A 26,643-nucleotide genomic window follows, 5' to 3' on the forward strand; every position below is an offset into this window, starting at 1 on the left:
CATGATAACAGAGAAAAGGGGGAGTCCGGACATAGATTTATTTGCCTCTCCCCAAAATTATCAACTGGACAAATTCTGCACAAGGACTCATCACAGACAAGCATGGAAAGTGGATGCCCTACCCTTCAGTTGGAAAAACCTATCAGTCTACGCCTTTCCTCCTCTGCCTCTTCTTCCCAAGGTCTTACTAAAGGTCAGACAGGAAAAATGAAAAATGATCCTAATTGCCCCAGACTGGCCTCGCCAGCACTGGTACCCAATCCTAAGGAATATTTCTCAACTCCCTCCTTGGTACTTGCCTCAAATACCTCATCTACTGTCTCAACAGAGCAACCAAATTCTGCACAATCGGCTCCAAACTCTGAACCTGGCAGCATGGCTGATCATGTAAGTATTCAAACAACACCTCTCAGTAAATCTGTGATGGATGTCATTTTGGAAGCCAGAAGGCCTAGTACTAGAAAATCTTTTGCTGATAAATGGAAGAGATGCTGTGCTTGGAACCAAGCACAAGGAACAGACACAGCAAAGCCAAATATTCCTCAGATTTTACAATACTTGACTGAGATGCTTGACAAGGGCCTATCTTTTTAATCAATAAAAATCCATGCCTCTGCCATCTCAGCTCATTACAATACAGAGCCTCCCATCTTTTCTCACCCTCTGCTAAAACAGTATCTTAAAGGGGCCAAAAATTTAAGGCCTCCCAGAAGATCACCAACTCCTGCATGGGACCTCACTTTCGTGTTGGAAAAGCTCACCCTGCCTCCATTTGAACCAGCAGCTACTGCGGATATAAAGTTTTTATCTTGGAAAACAGCTTTCCTGCTAGCAATCACTTCAGCAAGAAGGGTCTCAGAACTACAGGCCCTCATGGCTGTGGAGCCTTTTATTATATTTTACCCGGACAGGGTGTCCCTCAGGACTAATCCTTCCTTTATGCCTAAGGTGGTATCCAGTGTGGCTCTTAACCAAACTATTCACCTGCCAACTTTTTACTCAAATCCGCAGAACAAGGGGGAGCGGATTCTGCATTCCTTCGACGTACACAGACAACTAAGATTTTACTTAAACAGAACCAAATCTCTAAGAAAGTCTGGGCAGCTACTGGTGGCATTTGCTGCAGGATCAGAGGGAAAGGCTATTTTAAAGCAGACTATTTCAAAGTGGATAAGCCACTGCATTCGTTTCTGCTACTTGCATCATGGTAAACCAGTGCCCAAGGGAATCAGGTCACATTCCACCAGGGCTGCATCTATCCCAGCAGCTTTTCTCAGAGGGGTGCCAACCAAAGACATTCTAGAAGCTGCTACTTGGAGCTCTGTTCATACCTTTACAAAGCATTATCATTTGCCAATCTTTTCTAAGTCCAGGGCAGGCTTTGCCACTGCAGTTCTGCAGGACCTTATAGCTGCTCCTAATGCTATTTAGTTCCAGCCTCCCATCCATAGCTTTGGGATTCTACCCAAATGTAATGACTGCAACAGTGAAACATGAACAACATAGTACAGTTGTGTAGACTTACCATAAATGTAGATGTTTGAGTGTATTCACTGTTGCAGTCCGGGTTACCCACCCGCCATCCCCCTTTTTTCTAGAGTTTCTCTTTCCTTCACTATATTCTACAGCCTTTGTGGTGTATTTGCTTTTAGATGAAGGTAAAGTTTATGTTGTTACAATTGCTTTTACATATAGTTTATATATATATATATATATATATATATATATATATATATACACATATAGTTTTATTTATACATATATATATATATATATATATATATATATATATATATATATATATATATATATATATATTTTTTTTTTTTTGCTTCCCATTTGGGGGGCACCTAATATCTGAGGCAAGAAAAACTGAAGAAAATGGTGTCGGCAGCATGTTTTATACCCCTGATGACCTGACGTCATGGAAGAGGAGACAGCAACTGACGCAAGACCCAAGACTTTGATATTCAGGCCGACTGATGGCAACCTGCCAGCAGATTACTCAAATGTAATGACTGCAACAGTGAATACACTCGAACATCTACATTTATGGTAAGTGTCCACAACTGTACTTTCTACGTTGACAAGACTAGACCTTTCAGAAAGTCTGACTAGCTGCTAGTCAGCTTTGCTACAGGGGTAGAGGGAAAGGCCATTTCAAACAAACCAACTACAAATGGATAGCACACTGCATCCATTTCTGTTGCAAGCACCATGGAAAACCTACCCCACAGGGGATCAGAACCCATTCCACTAGGGCTACCTCAACCTCTACAGCATTTCTCAGGGGAGTTCCTGAGTTCCTGGAAGCTGCAACCTGGAGTTCAGTACACACCTTCACCAAGCATTACCACTTACCTATCTTTTCTAAATCCAGAGCTGGATTTGCTACAGCGGTCTTACAAGGCCTGCTAGCCAGCCGTAATACTTCTTGACTGCCTCCACCCTTCCACAGCTTGGGGAATCATCCCAAGTGTGATGACTGCAACAGTGAAACACGAAGAACATAGTACAGTTGTGTACACTTACCATAAATGTAGATGTTCGAGTGTATTCACTGCTGCAGTCCTGGTTACCTCCTCCAGCCCCTGACTTTCTATACTTTCTACCTTTCCTCTTTTTTGGCCATATCTTATGGCAATGGTATTTACTTTTTACTGGAGGTGTTCCACACCATGTAATTGCTTCCTGTTTTGCAGGCTAATGACATCTGGGGCAAGACAAACTGATGTAATGGCATTGGCTGCATGTTTTATACCCCTAACGACCTGACGTCATGGAAGTGGAGACAGCATCCGACGCAGAAATCCCAAGACTCTGGTATTTGGGCTGACTGAGGGCTACCTGCAGGCAGATAAGCCAAGTGTGATGACTGCAGCAGTGAATACACTCGAACATCTACATTTATGGTAAGTGTTCACAACTGTACTTTGTATCCCGTGATGCTTTTTACTATGCACTGTTTCCTAAATCTAAATATTAGTTATTAAAAATGATTTATTGTTTTTACTTAAGGTACTGAACATCATATTATTAAATGTTGTCATACACGACAGCTTGTGTTCTCAGAAGTAAATCATCAGTTGTGCAGTCCTGAGGGTGCAGTTACAGTGCGAGTGTAGATGGTATGCTGCTCATGTAATCTTTTTTTTCCCCTACTGTGTAATATTTGTTTTATGTTATAGGCAATTGTCAGCTGTACCATTGCTGAACTGTAACTCTTGATAATGAATGACTTGTTAATGGTGTAATTTTGCACAATTTGAATTTTAAATAATACATTTTTCTTTCCAGGTATTTCCTTTGATTGTAAGCACTACCATTATTGAAATAAAGTGAATGCACATGCAAAGTGTGTTAATACTGCTTACATTGTGCACACAAGTATTCTGCACTGTTGGTGTGTGTGTGTGTGTGTGTGTGTGTGTGTGTGTGTGTGTGTGTGTGTGTGTGTATGTGTGTGCATGTCACCTTACAACTTACATGTTATCATTAGGTTTCAGTGTGTAGAAATTAAATGCTACATGCTTCATATTATAAGTACTTGAAATGTGTTGCCTGATTCACTGTAGGTGAAGGTCATATGTGACACGCGTCATCTCCTTAATGTTAGGGTAGGAAAGGGTATGTGATTTTGAAGAGGGGCTGTCATGTGAGCTAAATGTTAATTTACTGACGTGCTTTGACCTGCTTACTGCAGGTGATCATTCGGACACTGACCTTACAGTGCTGCAGGACCAGGGCCACGAATGAGAGGTTCTGCTATGTATAGATGAACATTGACCTGACATGGCCTGCCTGCGTGAATTCTGTTGTGTTTATTCTCCGATATTATTTCTATTTCTTCTTGAGAAGCACTTGTAGTGTGATATGATATGCCCTCAAATGTGTGGACAGTATTCTGTCCTTTCCCCTTCCAAATATTTGAGTCTGGAAAATCCTCACCAATGTGTTAGTGAAGGTGGACATGGCTGCTGTTTGTGCCACCATGCTATGGACCAGTGTGATCATGGCATTATCCCTTCTCTGTACCATTTCCATGTAGTGGTGGACATCCTTATGTGCACCCTGGAGGACTTTGACATTTTCTACCTGACTCTTTGTGGCAGTGCACTGTACTTTAACAATGTCATGGCACATTTACTGCTAGGTAGCCAATGTGTCATGTGTTTCATGAGGTAGCTGTGATGAATGCCCATGCCTTGCACACCTTTGCAAACGTGCCACTGTGGAGACTGTTGTCTCTGAATTTCTTTCATCATCTAGAAGGTGTTCCTGTGGATCTGGAGATACTGGTGCAGAGGTGGATGGGTTTTCTGTCTCTACAACCTGTAGACTTTGGTTCATAGGTAGGTACTAGGCTATCAGCCCAAGGGCCTACGTAAGCCTAGCCAACAAGGTTCCCTTAGTGATCCAGTGTTACTTCTGCAGTTACTAACACATTGTGGGGTGTGAGGTCCTGCCATTAAACTTGGTGACTGTGTGCCAGTTTCCTCAGATTGTCTCATAAACATAAGTATGATATCATCACCATCAGCCATTCTGATGTTGATATCCATAAAATTTACTGCTATATTGGAATTGCTTATTTCCATTGCTGAGCCAGTAAAGAATTAATTGAATTTAGTGCTACTCACATATTGGCCTACACTACTATATGCTGTATAAAGAGGTGTGGAAGACACTTACTGTGTGCACTCTCTTCAGTGTCATTATGTACAGAAGTGGAGGGTTCACCTTTTAACAGTAATTGTCATGTGTTACATGAAATTGTGTCTCTTGAGCATTCATTTTTGTATGTAAATATGTTATAGTGGTCAAACCACCCTTCCTAACCAGAGGTCTGTTGATGCTGCAGATGTGGGTAATAGCCAGTGTCCATACCACCTCTAATTATTCCACTGCCAGTGTCATCTGTCTCACAGTCATCCCCCCGAATAGATAGGAAGTATTCCTCAAGAGGTGTTAAAGGAATTAGTGTTTGAGGCCCCCCAGTAGTACTGCAGGCAATTGCATTCTGCCTTGCCTTTCCTCTTGCATTTGTCATATGTCTTCAGGGTAGCAATGAGAATGTGGTTTTCCATATGGCTAAAAGTGCCTTTTATTTGTCTGGATCAGTGCTGCTGTTGCATCATTCATTTACCTAAAACAACATCCAAAAGTAATACAGTGAATATAAAAAGTTTACACACCCCTGTTAAAATGCCTGTTTTTTGTGATATAAAAAAATGAGACCACAGTAAATAATTTCAAAACTTTTCCTACCTTTAATGTGACCTATAACATGTACAATTCAATTTCATAGTGAAAGAAAAAATATATAATGGAAGTGTATGTAAAGGTTGCAGAGAATATGCCCAACCCCCAAAGAGACAAGCTGTACACAGACATAAAAATGTAACAATTGAAAGTAAGACATGCTGTCCTAGTTCAGCTTGCAGTAAAGAATAAGTACTTATTATCACAGATGGATTAAGCACAATTTATGTATGAAAATGTGTGCTTTGCTGTTTTCTGGCTTAATAAATGAACATTTAGAGCAAGACTCAGTAGAAATGTGTACAGAAATAAGAACACTCATTCTTGCACATGCTTAATAACTTTATTGCCTTGGTGATTAGTAAATATAATCATGTAAGAAAAATTTTAAACACACATCTAACATAGTTAAGTAACCATCCTGTATGCAGTGAAAGAGGAGATATCTTATAATAGATAGAAAGAGGAAAGGAGATTGCAGATGTTGATTGTGACTGCTTGTCAGTACGCAAAAAAAGTGTTTCCATTCCTAAAAAGTTAAGTAATCAGTTACATTTTTTCTATGTTTACTTATTTTTAAGTATAAATTCAAAACAAAGATAATAGAAGTAAAGTGCTTTCAGTACACAGTTGCAGCACAGTCCATATCAGACAGACATTATAAATGTATTACCATTCCTTATGCTACACCAGCATATTTCATTAGTATCAGTAGACTTCAAATGTAAAAACCAGAACCACTTCATAGCAATATATTCATTGTGCCTATGTTTCCAGTATCATTTCTCAGAATATTTTTTCTCAGTATGTTTAAAAAAAGAAATCTCTCTTTTTGTAAACATTGCACTGATGTATTACATCATGAGCCCATTTATTGTCTTCATTTCTTGATTGTCTCTCACTACCCTCCCTCTCTCTCTTTATCTTATTTCAGTTATGCATTATTTTCTTTTTCTTTCTGTTCCATTTCTGTTCATTTTCTCCATGTCCAGAATCTCTAGGAGCAGCCTATCACTTTCCTTCCAGATCAGTCCATCCAGAAATGTCCTTATAGAGTCGGGGAGGTGTCCTGTAGGCACAGTGGCATGTGGCAGTCTGGCATCTCACAGACCATGGGCTTCAGAACTTGGTTGAGGATGTGGTAGAGCAGGTAGTGGCGACACAACTTCAACCAGTCTGGGATGCTCTTCAGCAGGTTCAAGACTCACTGGCCCAATCAATGTGGAACACCTTGCCATCACAGGCCGCCTCCCCCTCAAAGTCATGGTCCTCCAGTGCAACACCAGCAGGCAGTGGAAACATTTGAGATCCTTTGACTAGGTTGCCCTTGGGAGCTCAACTCCTCTTCACCAATTCCTTCCCTAATTCTTTCTCTTATATCATCTAATCTACATACTTCCTACTCAAACTACCCCTTACATAAAAAAAAAATTTGAAAATAGCAGGGTCTGTTCCCCACTAAAGTAGAGTACTTCTGCTATCCCACCTCTTCCAACATAGCCCTCTTGATGCATTCCATCTGTTTCCCCTCTTTATATCCTTCCATTTTCTGTCTTTCCTATCTTCCCTATTCCACTTTTTATAGAAACCAACAGGGTGCCCACACAAGGCACCCCCTGTATAAAGCATATAAAACACCTTTATCATTTTTAAAAGTTAATAAAAGTAGTTGCACTGTGTGCCACTTGTGTTAAGTACTTCAAACGTGCTTGCGCATAGCTGTGTGCATTCATAACAGCCGAAAACATTTGTAATTATACTAGCACTTATGTTTTTACTTAGTACTTCGCACATACTTAAGGATTGCCTTCAACAACATTCTGCATTTCATAGGTTTATAGGTTCATAGGAGAGTATTAGGCTAATGGCCCTGGAGCCAACACAAGAACATACCCAGACGCCCTGTTGCTGGACGTTTGTTCTCTGTACCCATATCGAGCAAGGCTGTTGAAATGATGCCTGGGGTGAATTTCCTGTTTTCCATCCACTCATCAAGATTCTTCTTGTAGAGGGCTAGTGAGGTGCTCTGCTTGACAGGAATGGGGAGTTTATTCCAGAGTATGGGTAGTCTCTGGGTTAGGAACCTGTCCCTCCAGCAGGCTCTGTTTATTGTGGTGATGAGGTTGAAGTCCTTGAACCATGTGGTGGAGAGTGATTGAGTCTTTTTCAGATGAAGCATGTCTAGTTACACTGGGTCCGACATGGCTTTGTATGCCAAGCAGAGATCGCCGCTGAGTAGGCGATATGAGACGGAGTATAGCTGTAATTTTTTGAGTCTGTCTGTGTAGGGGCAGTTGTTGCAGGTGTCTAGTGAGGTACATGCCAAATGGGGCATTGTACTTGATAATAGGTCAAATGAGGGATGAGTAGAGAGGGATTATAACCTCCTTTTTCCTGGATGAGAAACCCTTTGTAATGAAGTGGGCCACATAGAAGGACTTTCTAACTACAGTGGCCACATGGTTGTCGAAGGAGAGGTTGCTATCCACTTGTGTTCCTAGATCTCTTATCACATCTTGGGAGTTGAGAGGGCTACCTTCAGTGTGGTAGTTCGTGGGTATCGTGTTTTTCCCAAAGGGGATGATTATGCACTTTTTGGTATTGAGCTTAAGACTATGGTTCTGGCACCAGTCATTGGTGTCAGTGAGGCCTTTTTGTAGGATATCTACATCTGCTTGGGAGTCAATGATGGCTCCTAATTTGCAGTCGTCTGCGAACTTGGTTAACCAAAGTTCTTTGGTTTTCGCTTGAACTTCAGAGAAGTATATACCAAACAGGGGAGGACCTAGGACCGATCCTTGTGGGACGCCACTTGTGACTGCCCTGTGGTCAGATTTGGAATCTGCTACTTTCACCATGTGGGTTCTGTCCGTGAGCCAGTTGGCTACCCATCTTATGATGTAGGGGTTGATGCTTAGTTTGGTTAGTCTGTCAATGATCCCTGAGTGGGGGATGGTGTCGAAGGCCATAGCCAGATTGAGGTATGCTGTATGAACTGCCTTGCCTTCATCTTCTGCTTTGGTGACATATTCAAAGAAGTCTATCAGGTTGAGCAGACATGATCTGCTCTTTACAAACCTGAACTGTGAGGGATCTAGGGTTTGAAGGTTTCCTATATCCCTGTTTATGAGGTCCGTAATGATGCACTCCATGGCCTTACAGATGAGGCTTGTCAGGCTGATGGGGTGGTACTTTCCTGTGTCAGTAGTCACTCCCCCCTTTGTGGGGAGGAATGACTGTAGCAGTGCACCATTTGGAGGGGACAAAGCTGATGTGAGGCTGTGGTTGAACAGGGCACTTAGATGAGGTGCCAGTTCCTTTTGTAATTCATGTAGCATGCAGCCAGGTATGTTATCAGGCCCTGTGGAGGCTGTATTTTTGGCTTTGGATAGTGCAGCTTCTACCTGAGCAGCCATGGTAATAGGGATTTAGCATTCCTCGGGTATTGGGATGGGCCCTTTTGGGGGTGAGGGGGGTAAAGTTTGCACTAAATCTGTCTGCCAGGATGTTGGCAATATCTGTTGGTTCAGTATAAGTGGTGCCGTTCTGCAGTAGCTCAGAGCACCCCTGCTTATTGTTATGCAAGTTTTTGATGTAACCAAAGAATGCTTTGTGGTTATCTTTAGCATCTGTTGCAATTTTGTTTTCATAACTAGCTTTGGTGGCTTTTATAAGGGATCTCAGTTTTTTGCTGAGACTTGCAAGGGAATTTTTCCAGTCTTGGGACTTAGCCGTTTTCTGCAACAGTTTTTTTCTTCTGTCGTAGAGTTTGTTAATGGCAGTGGATCACCAGATAGGCTTCCTCTTTTTGGAGGACATAACCTTGATTCTGTTAGGGACAGCCTGATCCGTGTAGTTGTGTAAATGTTCATACAGCTCCTTGGTGTAAAATTCTGCGGCCATACTCCCTTTCCCTGTTTGCGTGGTTGATGTGAAGTTTGACACTTCTGTCTTTAAAAGTGCAAAATTGGCTTTGGAAATGTTTTTGACTGTGGTTTCCTTCTTGGGGGGGTGGGGGTGCGGGTGGGATTTGTATATCGACTGTGATCAACTTATGGTTGGATCTGACCAGGGACGAGTTGATCACTGGTGTAGAGCAGCTGCCCCCCCCCCCCCCCCCATGTTAGTGATGACCAGACCGAGAATGTTTCTGCCTCTGGTGGGGGTGAGAATGAGTTGGTCCAGGGCATTAGAGTTAATGAATTCCAGAAATTGTTGGGCAAATGAGTTGGAGCAGGTGAGTGGGTTTTTTTTAAATGCATTTGCATTTAGTTATTCAGTGCGAATATCCCACAATCACTGAATCTGTATATAGGCATAGCTTTGTTCTTCAAGAATAACTTCTACAAAAATGCAAATCTTGAGACTATAGATACCACCCTATAATTTTAGATTTTTGGAATGCAGCCTTACTAAAGGTCTTCTGTCAGTGATCTCTCACATATTCTTAGCAATTTCTGAGTGACTAGCTGCAACATCAGCATGTAATGTTTCCTTTCCAAAAGCATCTGCCTCCTTCATAGACAGGTACCTGGTTTGGCTCACTATGTCTTCTCTTGACATCATCAGCATGACAAGAACAGTGTTCTTTTTATCCGCCTGTGGCTGCTCAGTTGGTGTAGAATTCAAAGGCACAAATATATCACCTTCTTCATTCCACCACACTTCCAGTCTGACTGTTCGACTCCTCCTTGTTTATCATCACGAAAGGACTTCAGCTGTACCCCATTAAGGTTTAAGGTAGTGATATGTACTTCAGTATCTTCACCAGTTTTAGCATACCTCTCAGAATTCTCTCACAGTCACTTGTAGGCCATCTAGCCTTGGTAACCAAGTTCAGCAACCATCATTTGCAAAGAGTCTGGGAAATTTTCTGTGTTCAACTCACATTTCCCCTGTTGTGCGAATACCTCCTCAAGTTCCACCCCCCCATCAATCAAAAATAGGCTATGCAACTGAGATTCACCTGGCCAACAATGTCACAGTGGCTTATACCTAGAACTTGTAAACTGGCTGTGAAATTATATTGAGACAATCTCTTATGCAAAGCAATGATAAATGTCTCTTGTCACTTTAATTAGTGCACATGCAACAATCCTGTTTACAGTTTTGTATTTTAAGGTGGAGTTTAAGGGGTTAGCTATAAATATGCAGAATATGTTCTATATTTATTAATTTGTTTTTCAGGGAGATTTCCTTTTAGTGATACTACTGCATTTGTAGACTTGGAAGCAAAGCACATCAGTGCACTTGACTGTATTTGAGATGTCAAAGTAAATCCACTCACGTTGACAACACTTATAAAGATGTAGGTGCATGCCTTGTGGGTATTATTCAGGCAAACATGGACTTTATAAGCATACAGATAATATGCAGAATCCAGGGTCAATTCAAACAGGTAGAGTCAAGTGCAAGAGCGTCTCTGTATTAAAAGATAGCATGTTTTTTCTGAATCCAACATACTGTAAATTACGTGGTTGTAATTTCTGGATTGTGGAATCTTTCTGTTTATACAGCACTTAAATTCTCATTGTTAAAGAAAATTCAAAGATCAATTCACGTAAGGTTAAGCAAGGCATCCTTTATTACTTGCAGCAAGGAGACAAAGCATGTAGGTACAAGGTTTGTCTGATTTTCAATAGCTCAACCTGCTGTTTTTATACAGTTCTTTGCACGTACACTATACAGTTCTCTGCACGTACACAGCAGGTGCTTATCAGTTAATTCCTGACTTTTACAAAAACATCTTTCAGAATTTAGCTTGTCCACAGGGCTTGCCCTGTCAAACCCAGTTTCTGAATTATGGTCCTGTGACTGTCTCTTCCTAACACAGCATTTATCTGCTGCTAGTGTGGGGCCCCTATCTCAATATTCCACAGCAAGAACAACAGACTTTTAGGCATCAGCAGCTTTTACAGAGACCACCAGTATTTACACATTTTACATAGAATAAATGTATTAACTCTTAACCCTTTTGGTGCAGAATTGTACACTATACAATTTGTACATTTCTCTAACACTAATACAGAATGACTGAACTGTTAATGGCCCTTTAGATGGAAGCTGCACAATTTGGTTTATGCTTATGTCATGAACCCCAGTTCCTGGACATTACTTACTGAGTTTATTCTTGACAATGGCAGTTTCTTACTCTTGCTGGATTCCAAACAGGATTTGCTTGTGCATGTTTTATGAGGAATGTGTCATTCTGAATCACTTCTGTTCTCAAGTGAAATAGTAGTTACAGATGGGTATTTGGTCATTTGATCTGTTGCTAAGAAAGTCTTGGTCATGCATTACGGTTGATGAATGGCTTTCTAACCAATTTATTTATATGACAATTTCAAGCTGACACCATATTTTTAAGGGAAGTAACAATCCAGCAAGAGACCACACTGGGTAATGCCCTTCAGTACTACATATAGGGTATATTTTACTAACATAAAAATGTTGTACAGACACATTTTCAGTGAGAATTGAAGCATATTTGGCCAGATCCGTTCTGTTTTTACTTCAGTTGTTTTTTTTTATGGTAATTGTTGCTTCTTTGATTTGCCAGGTTTGTGCTGATTATTTCTTTGAGAAAAGTGTCAACAATGCCTTGGGCATAGCCTTATTAATGCCTACAGCACATCTATAGTTTGCGTTATAATGTAAGCATTGAATCTTTATTTTTCTTCACATGTCCTTGTAAGTTTTCACCTTATTTTCTCACTTCCTTCCACATCCCAGAGACATGCAGTCAAGTGAATTGGAGATGCTCTAAAGTGTACTTGTGTGTGTTAGTGTGTTAGTGTGTGTGTGTGTGTGTGTGTGTGTGTGTGAGAGAGAGAGAGAGAGAGAGAGAGAGAGAGTGAGAGATAGAAACAGAGATACTCTGTTTTCTGCTTTATGCCCGTTACTTGCACAAATAGGTTCTGGTTGCCTGTTTCCAGTCAATGGGATAAATCAGTTATTGGATATGAAGTAATTAATGAAATTTCAACTGTCTTAAGCAAGTTTGCAAAGAAGAGAATTTGTAATTCAGATACCAGCAACTTTTTGAACTGTTCATTGTATCTGAGGGAGTGCATTTCAATATTAAAATTCTTATTCTGTTTATTAGGTTTGTAGCTGCTAATCCTTATACTTTAGTCAAACTGCTTTCCATTCAAGGATCTGGACTTAAAGAAAAATGCACAAACCATCAACCTGAAAACCAAGAAATATAGTGGAAAAATGCCAAGAGAACTCCATATACAGGTCCTGTATTGAAGTTAAAGTTGAAGTTTAGAGCTTTAAATCTAGCAAAAAAGGACTGACAAAGAACTCATAATACAAAAAAACTTTCAATTAAGTAAATAAAGTTTTGTTTGATTCCCTAAACCAAGTCAACCAGTCAGTGTTGTCGTATCTCCAGTTAACACTCATTACATAAATAGTACCTGTGAAAAAGTCATTGTAAAGACACATCATAAAATGCTGTTTTTTTGAAATCCTAAGGTAAAAGACTACAATAAAATCCTAAACAAGTTGCATAAATCTCAAATATGTAACAAAAATATATAAATATACAGTGTGTCAATTAGTCTGCCTATAAACTCCTAAGCATACATAAAAAAATCACAGTTTTGCTGCCCCAAGCCAAGTACACTGTTGATGGATGTATATTCATTAATTCCTGGTTCCTGGGTTGCATTCAAAACCAATTGCCAGTGTAAATCTCTATATTCCAAACAGTCTTTCCAAGGCCCACCGCATATGTTGTTATCAGTCCGCTTATTAAAAGCCAGAAATCTAATTCCAACCTCAAATGCAGTTTGCCCATACATGCTGACTTTACTTGATGTGCTGACATGTAGCCAGGTTTACCTTCATAAGTGCATTCTGCACTCGTGCAAATCCACTTTGTGCGAAAGGAGGTTTTCAAAGTTGCAAAACCTTGAAAAAAATTGTCCGAATGTGAAATGGGTGAATGCACATTGGCATTCACTCATTGCAGATTTGACATTGTGGGTGTGGATTGCACTATATCGGGGATCGGGAAATTATCCCTTTCCCCACTGTAGTGCGATCTCGGGAGTTGGTATATTAAAGTAGGGGGTGTATGGGGGGGTGCAGGGGGGCTTGCATTATGATGTGTCTTCGACATTTTAGTTCGAATGTCAGCGAATCAGCTGTTCGATTTGCTGATTTTCGAACTTCTGAGAATATTGACGTTTGAAATTCGTGCATTTGGTTCACCCAAATGCGTGATCGATATTGTCATTTCTGACAATATGAAGGTAAACCTGTAGCCATGTACTTGAAGTTACATCCCACATCCCATTAGCAACATCTTATAGTATGCTTTGTACCTGTAACCCTATAAAATCAAGCATCACTGTGTGTATTCATTTCTAGATGGTATGTTTTGTACACCTCTTAAGATGTGAGCTTATTTAAAGATTAAAATACCAGTGTTGCCATACATCATGGCCTCATATCTGAATAGCTGATCACAGCCTGGAAACCTTAAACCTTGTGGCACCTCTAGGGCATGCAAAGATGTGTCTGCAGCAGAAAAAGGTGCAACACAGTAAAACAAAAAAAATAATAGTGAGTTTGACATAATTATAAATGTGGAAGTAGTCTGCTAGTCCCGCCTGGTCACTGGTTGGCCTTCTGAGTGCTTCCACTGCTGCTGGCACTCCATACCCGTCAGTAGGAAGAAGCTCTATGAGGTGGCCGTGACACAGTCACAAGATATAGACGAATCTTAGGTAACCTGTTGTGGTCACTGTCAAATGCATCATGTGGGTGGAGCCCTGCCACTGTCTCTGTAAAGGGGTATTACTGAATGAGTTGCCAAGCTTCATGCTCAGACCCGGTCTCTATATTTGCTGGGGTATGGGGTATGCTTGGGCTTGCTGTCCTGCATGAATCACACTGATAAAAGGTCATAACATGTAGGCGCTGGTACAGAATACTGTATGCTAGGATGTTCTGGTTTGTTTGTATGTCTTTTATGCTGCCTGACAACTGATGCTGTTGGCCCCTGATGAGCGCCTGTCCATTTCATCCACTGATACTCCTGCATCAGACAGCTGTTGTGCTTAGTCCTCACAAGGCCATCCAGTCACTGTGCCTGGTACTACAGTTGTCCAGTTTTCTACTGAAGGAGCCTGACAGTCCTCTCCATGACTGCATCTTTTTGTTAGATGCACAGCCACAGTGACTTCCTCATGTTTTTCATGCTAGTCACAGTACTGGATGTCATGCTGTTGATTTAAACATAAGCAGGTAAAAAAATACTAAGTATCAAGTAAAGCAGAACCAAATGTACATGTTTCATAGGTCAAACCATAATGGTAAATAGCATGCATATCAGCGACTGCACTTAAAGTCTTTATGAAGATCATGGCCATAGTCGAAATCTTACAGTAAGTGTCCCTGGTGTTTTCTTATCTAGTTGCCTTATCTAGGGATTACTTGGAAGCAGTCCTCCTTTGGATACTTGCATGGATGCTTACTCCAAGGGTGACCATAAATTGTAGGCTATTTTCTTTGATGCTGTTTCATAGGAAGACCTTTTTTGGGGTGGAGTTGGACACTGTAAGTGCTGGTCAGTGCTGCCCCTTTGATAGGACTGCGGATGCTATGGTGTCAATCTCCTTGGTAAGAATACAGAACAGGGGCTAGGACTGGAACATGCTGTGCCTTATGCAGCTGATGAGACAGCATGATTTTCCTGCTGACCTGTGCATTCCTAAGAAAGTAAGTGTTGCAGTGAACTCCTAAAGTGTTGGCAGCTACAGATCCACCAAATGCTTATGGACTTGTTTTTGATTTTTGTCACGCCTCTCCCTGCTGCCAGACTCTGGAAAGGTGGACAATCCCCATCTGTCTGGTGGGTGTTCCCTTTCTGTAGCAAAACCTACCACGTATCTTGATAATGAAGCCTGGCAGCTAGTAAAGGGGAAGTCTAGCAGTGAAAGCAGAGTATTAAGGCAATGTGCTGTTAATGAGTTGCATACTGTGGTACAGGGTTTGATTCCCTCTGCCTTCATTTGCCTACTCTGTAATCTTGAACAAACCATTTACAAAGCAGTGCTCTAGGGCAGTTGGGAAATTAGGTTAGACTTTGCAATGACCTACTGAACTGCATTTCTACTAGATGCTTATGAAGCTTTGAACCTAGTGCCCACCTAGTTTTCTTAAATTGCATTTCAAATACGTGTGTTGCTTCTTCACACTCTCTTACCTTTCCAGTCAGCTTTACATTTTTCCAGTATGTTGGCTTCATAGCTAGTCTCCCTCAATTGCTTCTTGCCATCTCTCGTCTATTCTTCATCTAATAATCAGACCTATGGGTAAGAATTTACTTTTTCCCTTTGTCACTACTCTGTACATTTATCATTATCCCTAAGGACCTGGATTTAAAAGATTAATATGGCTTTGTCTTTTGTATATTCCGCTTAACTCAGTATAGTAAATTTTTATTTCTATCCATAAATTTTTGTCTGTGTTATATAAACCAGCTTCATCTGCCTATCCTTAAAATATGTTTTCAGTTCAGGTAGCCCTAAGCCACCTTGTTCTGTAAGGAAAATCAATTTTTCCTTTCTAATGCTTGGCTTCCCCTTCCCTGATAAAATCACTTAGCTGTTTATTATGGATTGTCATCTGTCTTTTGGTTAATAAAAATAAGCCTGACTTGCATGTAAGACTAAAGGAACTGAAGCACTTTCACTTCCTGGATCTTGCTTCCAAACTCAGTTTTCTGACAGTCTTCTACATAATCTACTATGTAACATTTGCTGCTGCCTCAGACTCTTTTTTAATACATTCTTTTAGATACTTGTTTGTCATGGCCTAGTAAATATGGATAAGTTAGAACTGTGTAATGGTTAGGCATACCATTTAATATTGCTGCATTTGTTTTTTTTTTTCTAACCTGAAAATGTCTGGAACTTTTTATCAAAGTATTCATAGTTCAGAAATATCTTGTTTTGGTCTTGTCAAATACATAACATCATCATCATCATCATCATCAAACAAGGCCAGCTTCTTCTGACTTCCACTATTTTCATACACTTGTACTTGAGAATCCCTGATCTTCATTGCCATGCCATGTGCTGCAGTTATATAGCAAATATTACTGTAGAGGAAGATAACATTTCCTGCCTTGAACCTTTACTCAGGTACAATCAGACAGAATGTACACCACCTTCTTTAATTTTCTTTCCAATCCTTAGTAATATTCTTGCCATTAATTCTATAATTTAATTAGAGAACACAAATGCTGCTATCACCATTCTTATAAAATTCCAGCAGGCCAGGACAAGGGTTCTTCATAAAGCGACTCACTAGTAATGCAGTTTTATTTTGTTCTACTTTCCTTTGAATCATCAGTGTTTTATTTATGTTGCTGAATGAACTTCTCCCTTCCACAAAACTACACTGCTCCATACATGTCATTTCGTGCAGCACTTTTGGAATTATGTTCACTTATACAGGCATTATAATTCTGATTTAAAATTGAAATTGGGCTTTATGACCCAGGGTCTATGGATCTCTCCCCTCTTTGGGCATAACTACCACAGCTTTCTTCCATGATTTCAGTATATCTTCTCTTTTCAGGATGTTATTAAATAATGTATTAGAAATCTCAATCTTCTTTCCTCCTAGCTTCCAGTCATCTATGGGGATACCATCTCATCCGAATACTGGCCAAGGCTCTTGCCACCCCTGTAGTGCCTTTTTTAGGCGGTGTTCCAAAGACCAAATTACCACCATAACAGGTACAAACAAATGCAATCTGAGGGTCATGCTGCTCAACGCTAGAAGTTTAAATCACAAAATGCACTTGCTGGAAGCACTCCTTAAAATGGAGAACATCGACATTTGGCTGTAACAGAGACCTGGTTAAAAGCAGCAGAAAGCACCCCTGCACTACCAGGCTATAACTCATTCCACACCTTTTGGCCCCAGAACTTGGACCGAAGCTCCAAAGGCGGTGGTGTCTCCATATTCATAACGGATGTGCACACCTCCAGACTGGTATCTCAACATAATGCATTAGAGATACTTCAGGTGCAGCTAACATTGGGTAAGACAGTGATTCAGGTCGTAGCCTGCTATAGGTCCCCAACCATGTCCCAAGACTCACACTCCACGTTCCTAAGCACCCTGGAGAATATTAGGGTCCAACCTAACACTTTCATACTGGGTGACTTTAACTACCCCTCCATTAACTGGGAAAACTACTCATGTACCAATACACTTGCCCAACGTTTCCTGGAATTAATTTATTCCAATGCCCTGGACCAGCTCGTTCTTACCCTCACTAGAGGTAGCAACATCCTTGACCTGATCATTACTAACATGGGTGACCATTGCTCTACACCAGTAGTTAACTCCTCCCTGGTTAGATCCGACCACAAACTAATCACCTTGGAAATCCACATCCCCACAAAAGGTAACCACCATGAAAAACTTCTCCAAAGCTAACTTTGGGCTCCTATAAACAGAAGTGGCTAACTTCACGGCACCCATGCAAATTGAGAATAGTTGCATGACCGTCGAGTCATACACCAATGCACTGTATGATCACATACACAAATGCATGGATCTCTCCATACCCAAGATGCTCTCCTCCAAAAAAAGGAAGCCAGTCTGGTGGTCCCCTGCCATAAACAAACTCTACAACAGAAGGAGGAAACTGATGCAGAATAAAGTGAAGTCCCAAGACTGGAAAAACTCCCTTATCAGCCACAACAAAAAGTTGAAATCCCTCATCAAATCGTAGTTATGAAAACAGAATTGGAGCAGACAGTAAAGACAACCACAAGGTCTTTTATAGTTATGTAAAGAATCTCCATGGCAATACCCAAATTTGCTCAGAGCTACTGCACAATGGTATACCGAGCCAACAAATATTGCCAATATACTGGCTGACAGATTCAGTGCCAACTTTAACCCTCTACCCCCCAAAGGACCATCACAATACCAGTACATTGCCAGGCACCCAGTACTACTGCTGCACAGGTTAAAACAGCACTGTCCAAGGCCAAGAATACAGCTTCTATGGGACCTGACAATATCCCTGGCTGTGTTGTACATGAACTGCAGAGTGAACTGGCACCTCACCTGTGTGCCCTGTTCAGTAACAGCCTCACCTCAGGCTTTGTCCCTACCGAATGGCTCACTGCTACAGTCATCCGTCTCCACAAAGGAGGAGTGACTACAGACCGTAGGAACTATTGCCCCATTAGCCTGATAAGTTTGATATGCAAAGCTGCAGAATGCATCATCATGGACCTAATGAACAAGGATATAGGGAATCTCCAAACTCTGGATTCCACCCTTTTTATTTTGTGAAAGGTAGATCATGCCTGCTCAACCTGGTCGACTTCTTTGAGTCCGTCACCAGCGCTGTGGATGGAGGCAAAGTGGTTCATACAGCCTACCTTGATCTGGCCAAGGCCTTTGATAACATTCCCCACTCAGTAATCATAGAAAAACTCACTAAGCTAGGCATCAACCCCTATATCACTAGGCAGGTTGCAAACTGGCTCACAGATAGAACCCACAGTGTGAAAGTAGCTGACTCAAAGTCAGACTGCCAACCAGTCACGAGTGGAGTAATACAGGTTTCGGGCCTGGATCCTCTCCTGTTTGGTATCTACTTCTCTGAAGTCCAGGCCAACACGAAGGGACTCTGGCTGACAATGTTCGCAGACAATTGCAAGTTGGGAGATATTATTAACTCCCCAAGTGATGTTGACTTCCCACAGAAAGGCCTCACTGAGACCAACGAATGGTGTCAGAACTATGGCCTTAAGCTCAATGCCAAAAAATGTGCCGTTATTCCCTTTGGGAAAAACCCAGTTCCCATGAATTACCACATCAATGGTAGTCCACTGAACACAGAAGGTGTTATAAGAGATCTGGGAACACAGGTTGACAGCAACCTCTCTTTTGACCACCACATTGCCATGTGGTCAGAAAGTCCTTCTGTGTGGCACATCTCATTACTAAGGGTTTTGCATCCAGGAAGAAAGAGGTCATGGTCTCCCTCTACTCTTCCTTCATTAGGCCAATCATTGAGTACAATGCCCCATTTGGCATGTACCTCACTGGACACCTGCAACAACTGGAGATGCCACACAGGTACCTCACAAAGAGGATCCCAGGCCTTAAACACTTGTCCTGTATGGATAGACTCAAAAAACTCCAACTATTCTCTGTCTCGTATCGCCTACTTAGAGGCGATCTCTGCTTGACTTACAAAGCCATGTCTGACCCAGCTCTGCTAGAAATACTGCATCTAAAGAAATCCCAATCCCTCCGCACCACGTGCTCCAGAGATCTCAACCTCATTACCACAATCAACAGAACATGCTGGAGGGACAGGTTCATAACCCAGAGACTGCCCTTGCTATGGAATAGACTTCCTGTACATGTCAAACAGAGCACCTCACTGGCCCTCTTCAAGAGGAATCTTGACGAGTGGATGGAAAATAGAAAATTCATCCCAGGGATCACTCCAATGGCTCTACTCAACAGAGGCACTGGGAACTAAAGTCAAGTGGCACGATGCCAGGGTAATCCTATGGACTAGGCTTGTAAAGGCTCCAGGGCCATTAGCCTAGTACACACCTATGAACCTATGATGACTTACCTGTTAAGTGACAGGATTTCACCTGTTTTATCTCCTGTCTATCATTATCATCATTCACCATCATTAATCCCCTTGTTCCCATTTTTAACATGGGGTCAGGGTGTCATGTGAACTGTCACCATCTCTCTCGATTCAGTACCATTGTCCTACCTTCTTTAACAGTCATGCCTGGCCATCACAGGACTTCTTTCACACAATCCATCCATCTCTTTGCTGGATGCCCTCGTTTCCTCTTGCCATCTTCCTGTAGGTCTCAAATTCTTTTCACCAGATTGTCTTCTGCTTTTCTACGCATGTGCCTAGATCACCATAATCTGTCTGGTTTGACCTTCTCTGAAATTGGAGCTACTTTGTCTTCTGTTTTGATGTCCTTATTTCTTCATCTGTCCCACAGTGTGTATCCTACCACTACCTTCTAGCTTCCTCAACTGCTCTACCTTTAGTGTCCCGATATCTGGACTATACAGTAGTAGTGGTCACTTCACAGTTTTTTACATCTTACTTTTCACCTGCTTTGGCATTCTCCTGTCATACACTACCCCTGTCACTGTGCCAGTTGGTTGCAGCCCCTCTGATTCTAGCTTTGACCTCCTCATTCAGACTTGTGTACTCATCAGGCACCCTTTGAAGCTAATTGAAGCTGTTAATCTGTTCCAGTATTTTCCATTCTTTCTCAGTTTTCAGCTTCTTCTGATTTCCCCCATTAGCTGCAATTGCAACTGTCTTAGCTGTACTCAGTTTCATCCCATATGCCTTTAGTTTTGCATTCCATTACACTATCCTTTGCTGAAGTTCTTGCTCAGAGTCTGCTTGTAATGCCAGATCTTCTGCATACATCTTTGTTGATCTGTCCCCTCCAACCTGTTTGCTGATGAAGCCCAACACCAGCATGAACAGCAGTGGGCTCAGAGATTAACCGTGATGCACATCCAATTCCACTGTGAACCCTACTGTGAGACCTTTAGTTATTAGAACCTTGTACATAGCCTATACTTATTTTGCTGATGTTTCTGGGACTTTGAACCCCTTCAGGATTGCCCAAAATCAGCTTTCTTGGGACCTTGTCATATGCTTTCTCCAAATGTAGGCATGCCCAGTTGGGCTTTTTCCTCTTCTCTAGCTTCTTCTCAACTGTCTCACTGCAAACATCAGGTTGGTTATGCTTCTATCCTTATCTGAATCCAAACTACTGATCTGTAGTCTTACTTTCCACTAATCTGCATATTCATTTATCTCCAGAACTTTCATGCAATGTGACAAGAGTTTGATGCATCTGTGGATGTTTATTTATTTATTTGACATTTGTTGACCGGGTTAGTGCGACGGAGCTGAAACCCTTTTTCAGCAGAGGCCCGGGGAGAAAAGGTCCACAATTACAAAGATTGTATTGAAACAAGTATAAAAACAAGCACAATTGCATCAAAAATTAAAAGTGATGTAACATAATGTGTAGTAACTGATTAACAACCCTGGAGAGTATACATATTTCCAACATCATTCAAAACAAGTTGTAAAATCTTTTCAGCGCATTTGACTTGAGTTAAAAAGTAAGATGTGCAGAATAGTCACTGTTCAAAATGGCTAACATTTAATTATAGGATATTAGTGAAGTAGAAGAAGGGTAGGGAGTTTGGTGGGAGGGAGGTGATTAGTATAGGGAGAATCATTCGGGGGGGGGGGGGTAGTTACAGTGATAGATCCATGACTTGTTTAGGTAGTTTTTGATCGCAGTTTTGAATTTTTGTGGATGATTGATATTTCTGATATCTAAAGGAAGTTTATTCCAGAATTGGGCTGGGGAGTAGCTGTATAGATTTTGCCCTATTTTTTATTTTGACTTGTAGATTTGGTGAAAGTTTTGTTCAGAGCTTCGTAGAGACCTAGAAGGGGAGTAAAGGGAGATAACAGAGGTAATGTTGGGACAGAAGGAGGGCACATACAAAATAGAATGACTCATTTGAATTTGAGAAAGAAGCAGCTGGTAAGGAAGTTCTAGCCAGTTTAACCTTCTAAGAGCAAGACAGTGGTGTGAGTGGTAGGAATGATCTGTGCATCTAGCAACATCACTGAATGTGGATTCAAGCTTTGGTAGGAGAGTGGTTTGAAGGTTAGTAAAGATTTGCCAGCCATAGAATAGGGTGGGGAGGAGGTAGGCATGGGATAGGGAGATTTTTTGCTTTACTGGTTAAAATTTTATGGTCATGTAAAGTAGTCCAAGTTTTTTTGGGTTTTTCTTAATGTTGTTTCGGACGTGCATATTGAATCTGAGGTGGTCATCAATGATGACCCCTGGTAGTTTGGTGTGCAAATCAATGGAGATGGGGGTGTTATTGAGAGACGAGATAGAGAAGGAGGATTTAAGACTGTTAATTGTTTTAGGGATAAGAAGTAGAAGCTTAGTCTTTTTAGGATTTAGAATCGCTGGTTTTGAGTGAGCCATTTTCAATGGCTAAGAAGGATTTTTGTGTCATTGTATTAAGGTTAGAGAGGTAATCAGCTATGTTCATAACTGTGGAATCATCAGCATATTGCACCAGTGCTGACTGTTGGCAAGATGTATGCCTGATGTATGATTGGTAAAGGGCTAAGGATTGATCCTTGAGGTACACCTGTCTTGACTGGTACAGCAGAAGAAGTTGCAGAGAGCCATTTAACTGACTGAAGCCGGTCATTAAGGTAACTATTAAACCAAGAGATAGTGGAAGTGGAGATGTTCAGTTCTAAGAGTTTGTGCAGGAGGAGGGGATGGGAGATGGTGTCAACTTCCTTTGAGAGATCAAGAAATAGGCATGATGGATGTCCCTTTTTTGTACTTTGTTAGTATTATGGTTATTCACCAGTCATCTGGGATACACCTTTCTCTCCTTATTGCTGTGAGTACCCTCCGGAGCCATTTCACCCATATCTCACCCTGTACATCTTTATTTTATCTGCTGTGACCTCATCTTAGCTACTTTCCCCCTGTTTTAATGTTTATCAGTGTTCTTACTTCTTCTGTAGTGGGTGTGGGTAAAGAAAGATAAAGACTGCCAGCCTAGCCAGATAGAATTTTATAGATAATGCTTTCATTTGTAAATATCAATGTAAACTACAGGCTTGTTGTCTTAACTGTAAAGAAATAGTATTACATGTGGAACTGGGAAAAATGTGACAGTGCACTGACCAAAGTAAAGCATGTGGTGACACTGATGTAGACAGTGATGCCGAAGGGTCTAGATAAAGAAATTCTTTCTATTGTTTTAACCAAGAGTTAAATTGCTAGATTTAAACATGCAAATGTGTTTTTATTGCTCTGCTTCCTGACCAGTTGCAAGATAACAAAAGGAGATGTTAAGAATGTAAATGCAGTTTCTGTTAGCCTGGGAACCCAGGGAAGTGTGAAGAATGATGTAATGTGTAGCCTGGGAACCCCAGGAAAGTGTGAAGAATGATGTAATGTGAATCAGAACTGCAATTTCAATTTAAACAGGGAGAACCAGAGATTATTAAACAGTTTTATCTTGACCATCCAGCTCATCAGCACTTTGCCTGTTCTCTTTATGTAAGTTATTTTAGAAGTGTGTTTTCTCTTAGAAATAGCTAGAAACTAGAAAGTTTAGACTAACTGTTTTTTGTGATGTCAGAACTGTACTACTGAGTTATTGTAAGCATTTCTCTGTGATCTCTGAACTCTTGACTAGCACTGTGTAGTAAGAAGTATTGCCTTGTGTTTTTAGTATTTATTATTAAATATTTTAAACCTTTCAACGGTGGCTGTTTTGTGTAGAGATAATTTAAGCTCTAGAGTATATTGCATATTTATAGTGATTACTGTACCAAGTCACTCTAATAAGCCTTGACTGTTTGGTTATACTATCCATTGGATAATAATATTGCACAGTAATAATTGGACACCCTTTTTAGGGCCTTTGAGTAGCTGATAAATATTAGCTGGGTGGTGGCAGGTGGTTCTACCGTATAGTCTGGGTAATAAGGGCACAGCCAGAGAACATGTGCCAGCCTTTCCCAGAAGTGTCTGTGTAGTTGTATAAACTCTTATCTCAAAGTGTGTGTGTGTGTCAGCTACTTGGGCAGGGACACGAAGCACTGGTTGGACATAGAGGGTGCTGGAGGTTTTAGCTTGCCCCGCTAGGCTGAGATCTGGACCATATAGCTGTGCGAGTATGGAGTCTTATTGGGGACCTGGAGAGCAAGGGAGTGACCAGCCCTGGGCTGACCGTGATCTCTGTGTGCTCTTAAGGGAAATTGCACTTTACTGTGTGTATTTGTTATCCTTTCCTTCATGTATGAGACACCCTCTCTGGTGTTAGTAGTGAGGATTGAGGCTCCTTGATTGCTGGGCCAGGGCACGGGCATCACAGTGGAATGCCCCTCTTCTTTCATCATAGGCTATGTCTTGGGCAGTACAGCTTTTGTGGGGTTTTCTTAATTTAAAAACTGCCGAAAGTGCTCCTTCCATCTGCCTTTGGTTTTGTATGGGTTGGTAAGCAATTTGTTACTGGCATCCCTTACGAAGGGTGTCAGACTATCTTCTTTTTTAATGTTTCTGCCTTGCAAGCTGATAGAGTTTCTTAGTGCCATCTATTTAGTCACTTTGCAAAAGGTGGTAGAGTGCCTCAGATGCCTTGTTCTTTGCTATTGCAACTCCTCTCTTATCCTCTATGTTAGCCAAGCAGTATTCCTTCTTTGTCTGGTCTGTCTTTTCAGTCTTTCACTTTCTCCTGAATTTATTTTCTTTCTTTTGATGATTTCTTGAACTTCTGCATTCCATCAGTAGCTTTCCTTATGTACCTTATTTCCATACCTGGCTAGGCCACTTATCTATTGTGCAATCCTCACACATACTGGTTTGAGGCACTTTCCTTCTTTCATCAGCTCCACCTATTTCCTCTTCTTTGTAGAGCTCTTTGCTAGAGCCCTGCGTAATTCTGTGAACTCTTGTGTGTTCTCTCCAGTCAACTTACAGGTCTTCAGCCTATTCTCTGTTGACCTTAGAGCTATCTCTGACCACTGCTTGCAGCCGATTGTAGTTACCAGGGGTTTATTTTGTGGGCTGAGTGTTTCACTGGGGTGACTTTGCAATCACTGATTCTACCTCAGTGCTCTTTTCTTACTAGGAGAAAGCCTACCTGAGTTGCATGTTGGCCACTTTTGTATGTGACCTTGTGACTGTCTCTTTTAATGAACCATTTGTTGGCTACCATCAAGCTGTTTTTCAGACAGAAGTCTAGAATGGCCTCTTATTCTTTATTACTGCTACCCCACCCAAGTGAACCAAGGCTGTCCTATCCTGTTCTTTCTATGCATTCATGTCACCCATTATCAACAGTAATTCAGTCATGCAACTGCTTTCTGAATACACTCTTACCCTCACTGTCACAACCCTGATGTGGTGCATGGGCTGAGAGTATGAATAATGCCTATCTTTACACTGGAATCTGATCGCCATGAATCTGTCAGTAATTCTGATGTCATCCGTCACTGTCTTCTGCAGCCTGTACCTCACCACAATTCCCACACTATCTCTAGCCTGCCCTTCTCCTGAGTAGTATACTCTGGATCTCAAGCTAAGTGGCTTTGCTGCACTCCCATTCCATCTTTCCCTTGGATACATAGGATGTCCAGCCACCTCCTTATCATGTTATCTGCTTCCAAGCTGTGTCCTGTCAGTGAACCTATATTGTAACGATATATTTGGCAGGTTGATTTGGTTTCACTTTCAGCTTTCACTCAACAGAGCTATCCCAGGTAACCTGAGCTGGGCAACTGGACACTGGCCCAGAGCTGCTGGGCTTATAGTGGGCATACGCTGACCAATAGAGGCACATACACCCCTCCCATTGTTAACATGGATCCCTGGCTTAGGTCGGACTAGGCCAGGTCCTCAACCCACTTATCACTGGCAAATGCCTATGCACATTTGGCAACATTAGTCAACATAACCGAATCACCAAGAGTCAATTTTTATATCATCGAGTGACTAGTCCTGACATGGCATGCAGTCTGTGATCTGTGTTCTCCTATATTGAGGATACTACATACCACCACAGTTGGTCTATACAGCTCTTCCCCCTACAGGGCATCATCTAGAGTCTGTGCTGCTGCCCACAGGGAGTACATGCAAACTCCATTCAGGCATCGGCCAGAGATCAGGATCAAATCTTGTACCTTGTACATGAGAAATGAAGACCTGGTCTTTTATTTATGAAATTTATTTATGTCCACTGTGTCTCAGCTAATAGTTGTTGAGTCTCATATCTGGCTTATTGAAGTCTTCCATAAACATTTTTATCTGTATATTTTTCTGGTTTCCCCACTTCTCAGCTTTATAGAGATTTCTAATAAAAAATTTCTCTCTCTCTCTCTTGGTCTTCTCCTCTTCTGGATCTCTCGCCATACTGTTGGTCTTAGGGTCATTGAGTCTGGCTGTTGCCCTTTCCACTGTCTCTCAGTCATTGAGATAATAACTTCCATGATGTAGGATTATTATCATAAAACCGTTGTTTAATTGCATTATTTCTAAACTTGTCTTTCTAAACTTGAACTGAATATTATCCAAATACTCATTTATTTTTCTTGTAGCCCTGTGTCATTTTGTGGATCATATTATTTTCCTGATTACTCCGCAAGTGTTTCACTTTTGCCAGTCCATATTAATTTCAGCTGTTCTTTGCAACTTCTCTAGTATGGACAAAAAATCTCAAATTCTCTCTTACTAGTCTGTTATCCAACTCCAT

The 26,643-nt window shown here is 41.2% G+C and overlaps 1 protein-coding gene across 1 annotated transcript in view; it reads left to right on the forward strand.

The window, feature by feature from the left end:
- Positions 1-13,403: 13,403 nt before the first annotated feature.
- LOC122803143 overlaps positions 13,404-26,643 on the forward strand; it is a 768,079-nt gene continuing 754,839 nt past the window's right edge. Inside the window, exon 1 of the mRNA XM_044072764.1 lies at positions 13,404-13,526. Within this exon, the coding sequence (XP_043928699.1) occupies positions 13,404-13,526 (123 nt within the window). The remainder of the gene's footprint in view (positions 13,527-26,643) is intronic.

This window comes from Protopterus annectens, chromosome 5.part1 (assembly GCF_019279795.1).
Source record: "Protopterus annectens isolate FY-2018-M chromosome 5.part1, PAN1.0, whole genome shotgun sequence".
Lineage (NCBI taxonomy): Eukaryota > Metazoa > Chordata > Ceratodontiformes > Protopteridae > Protopterus > Protopterus annectens.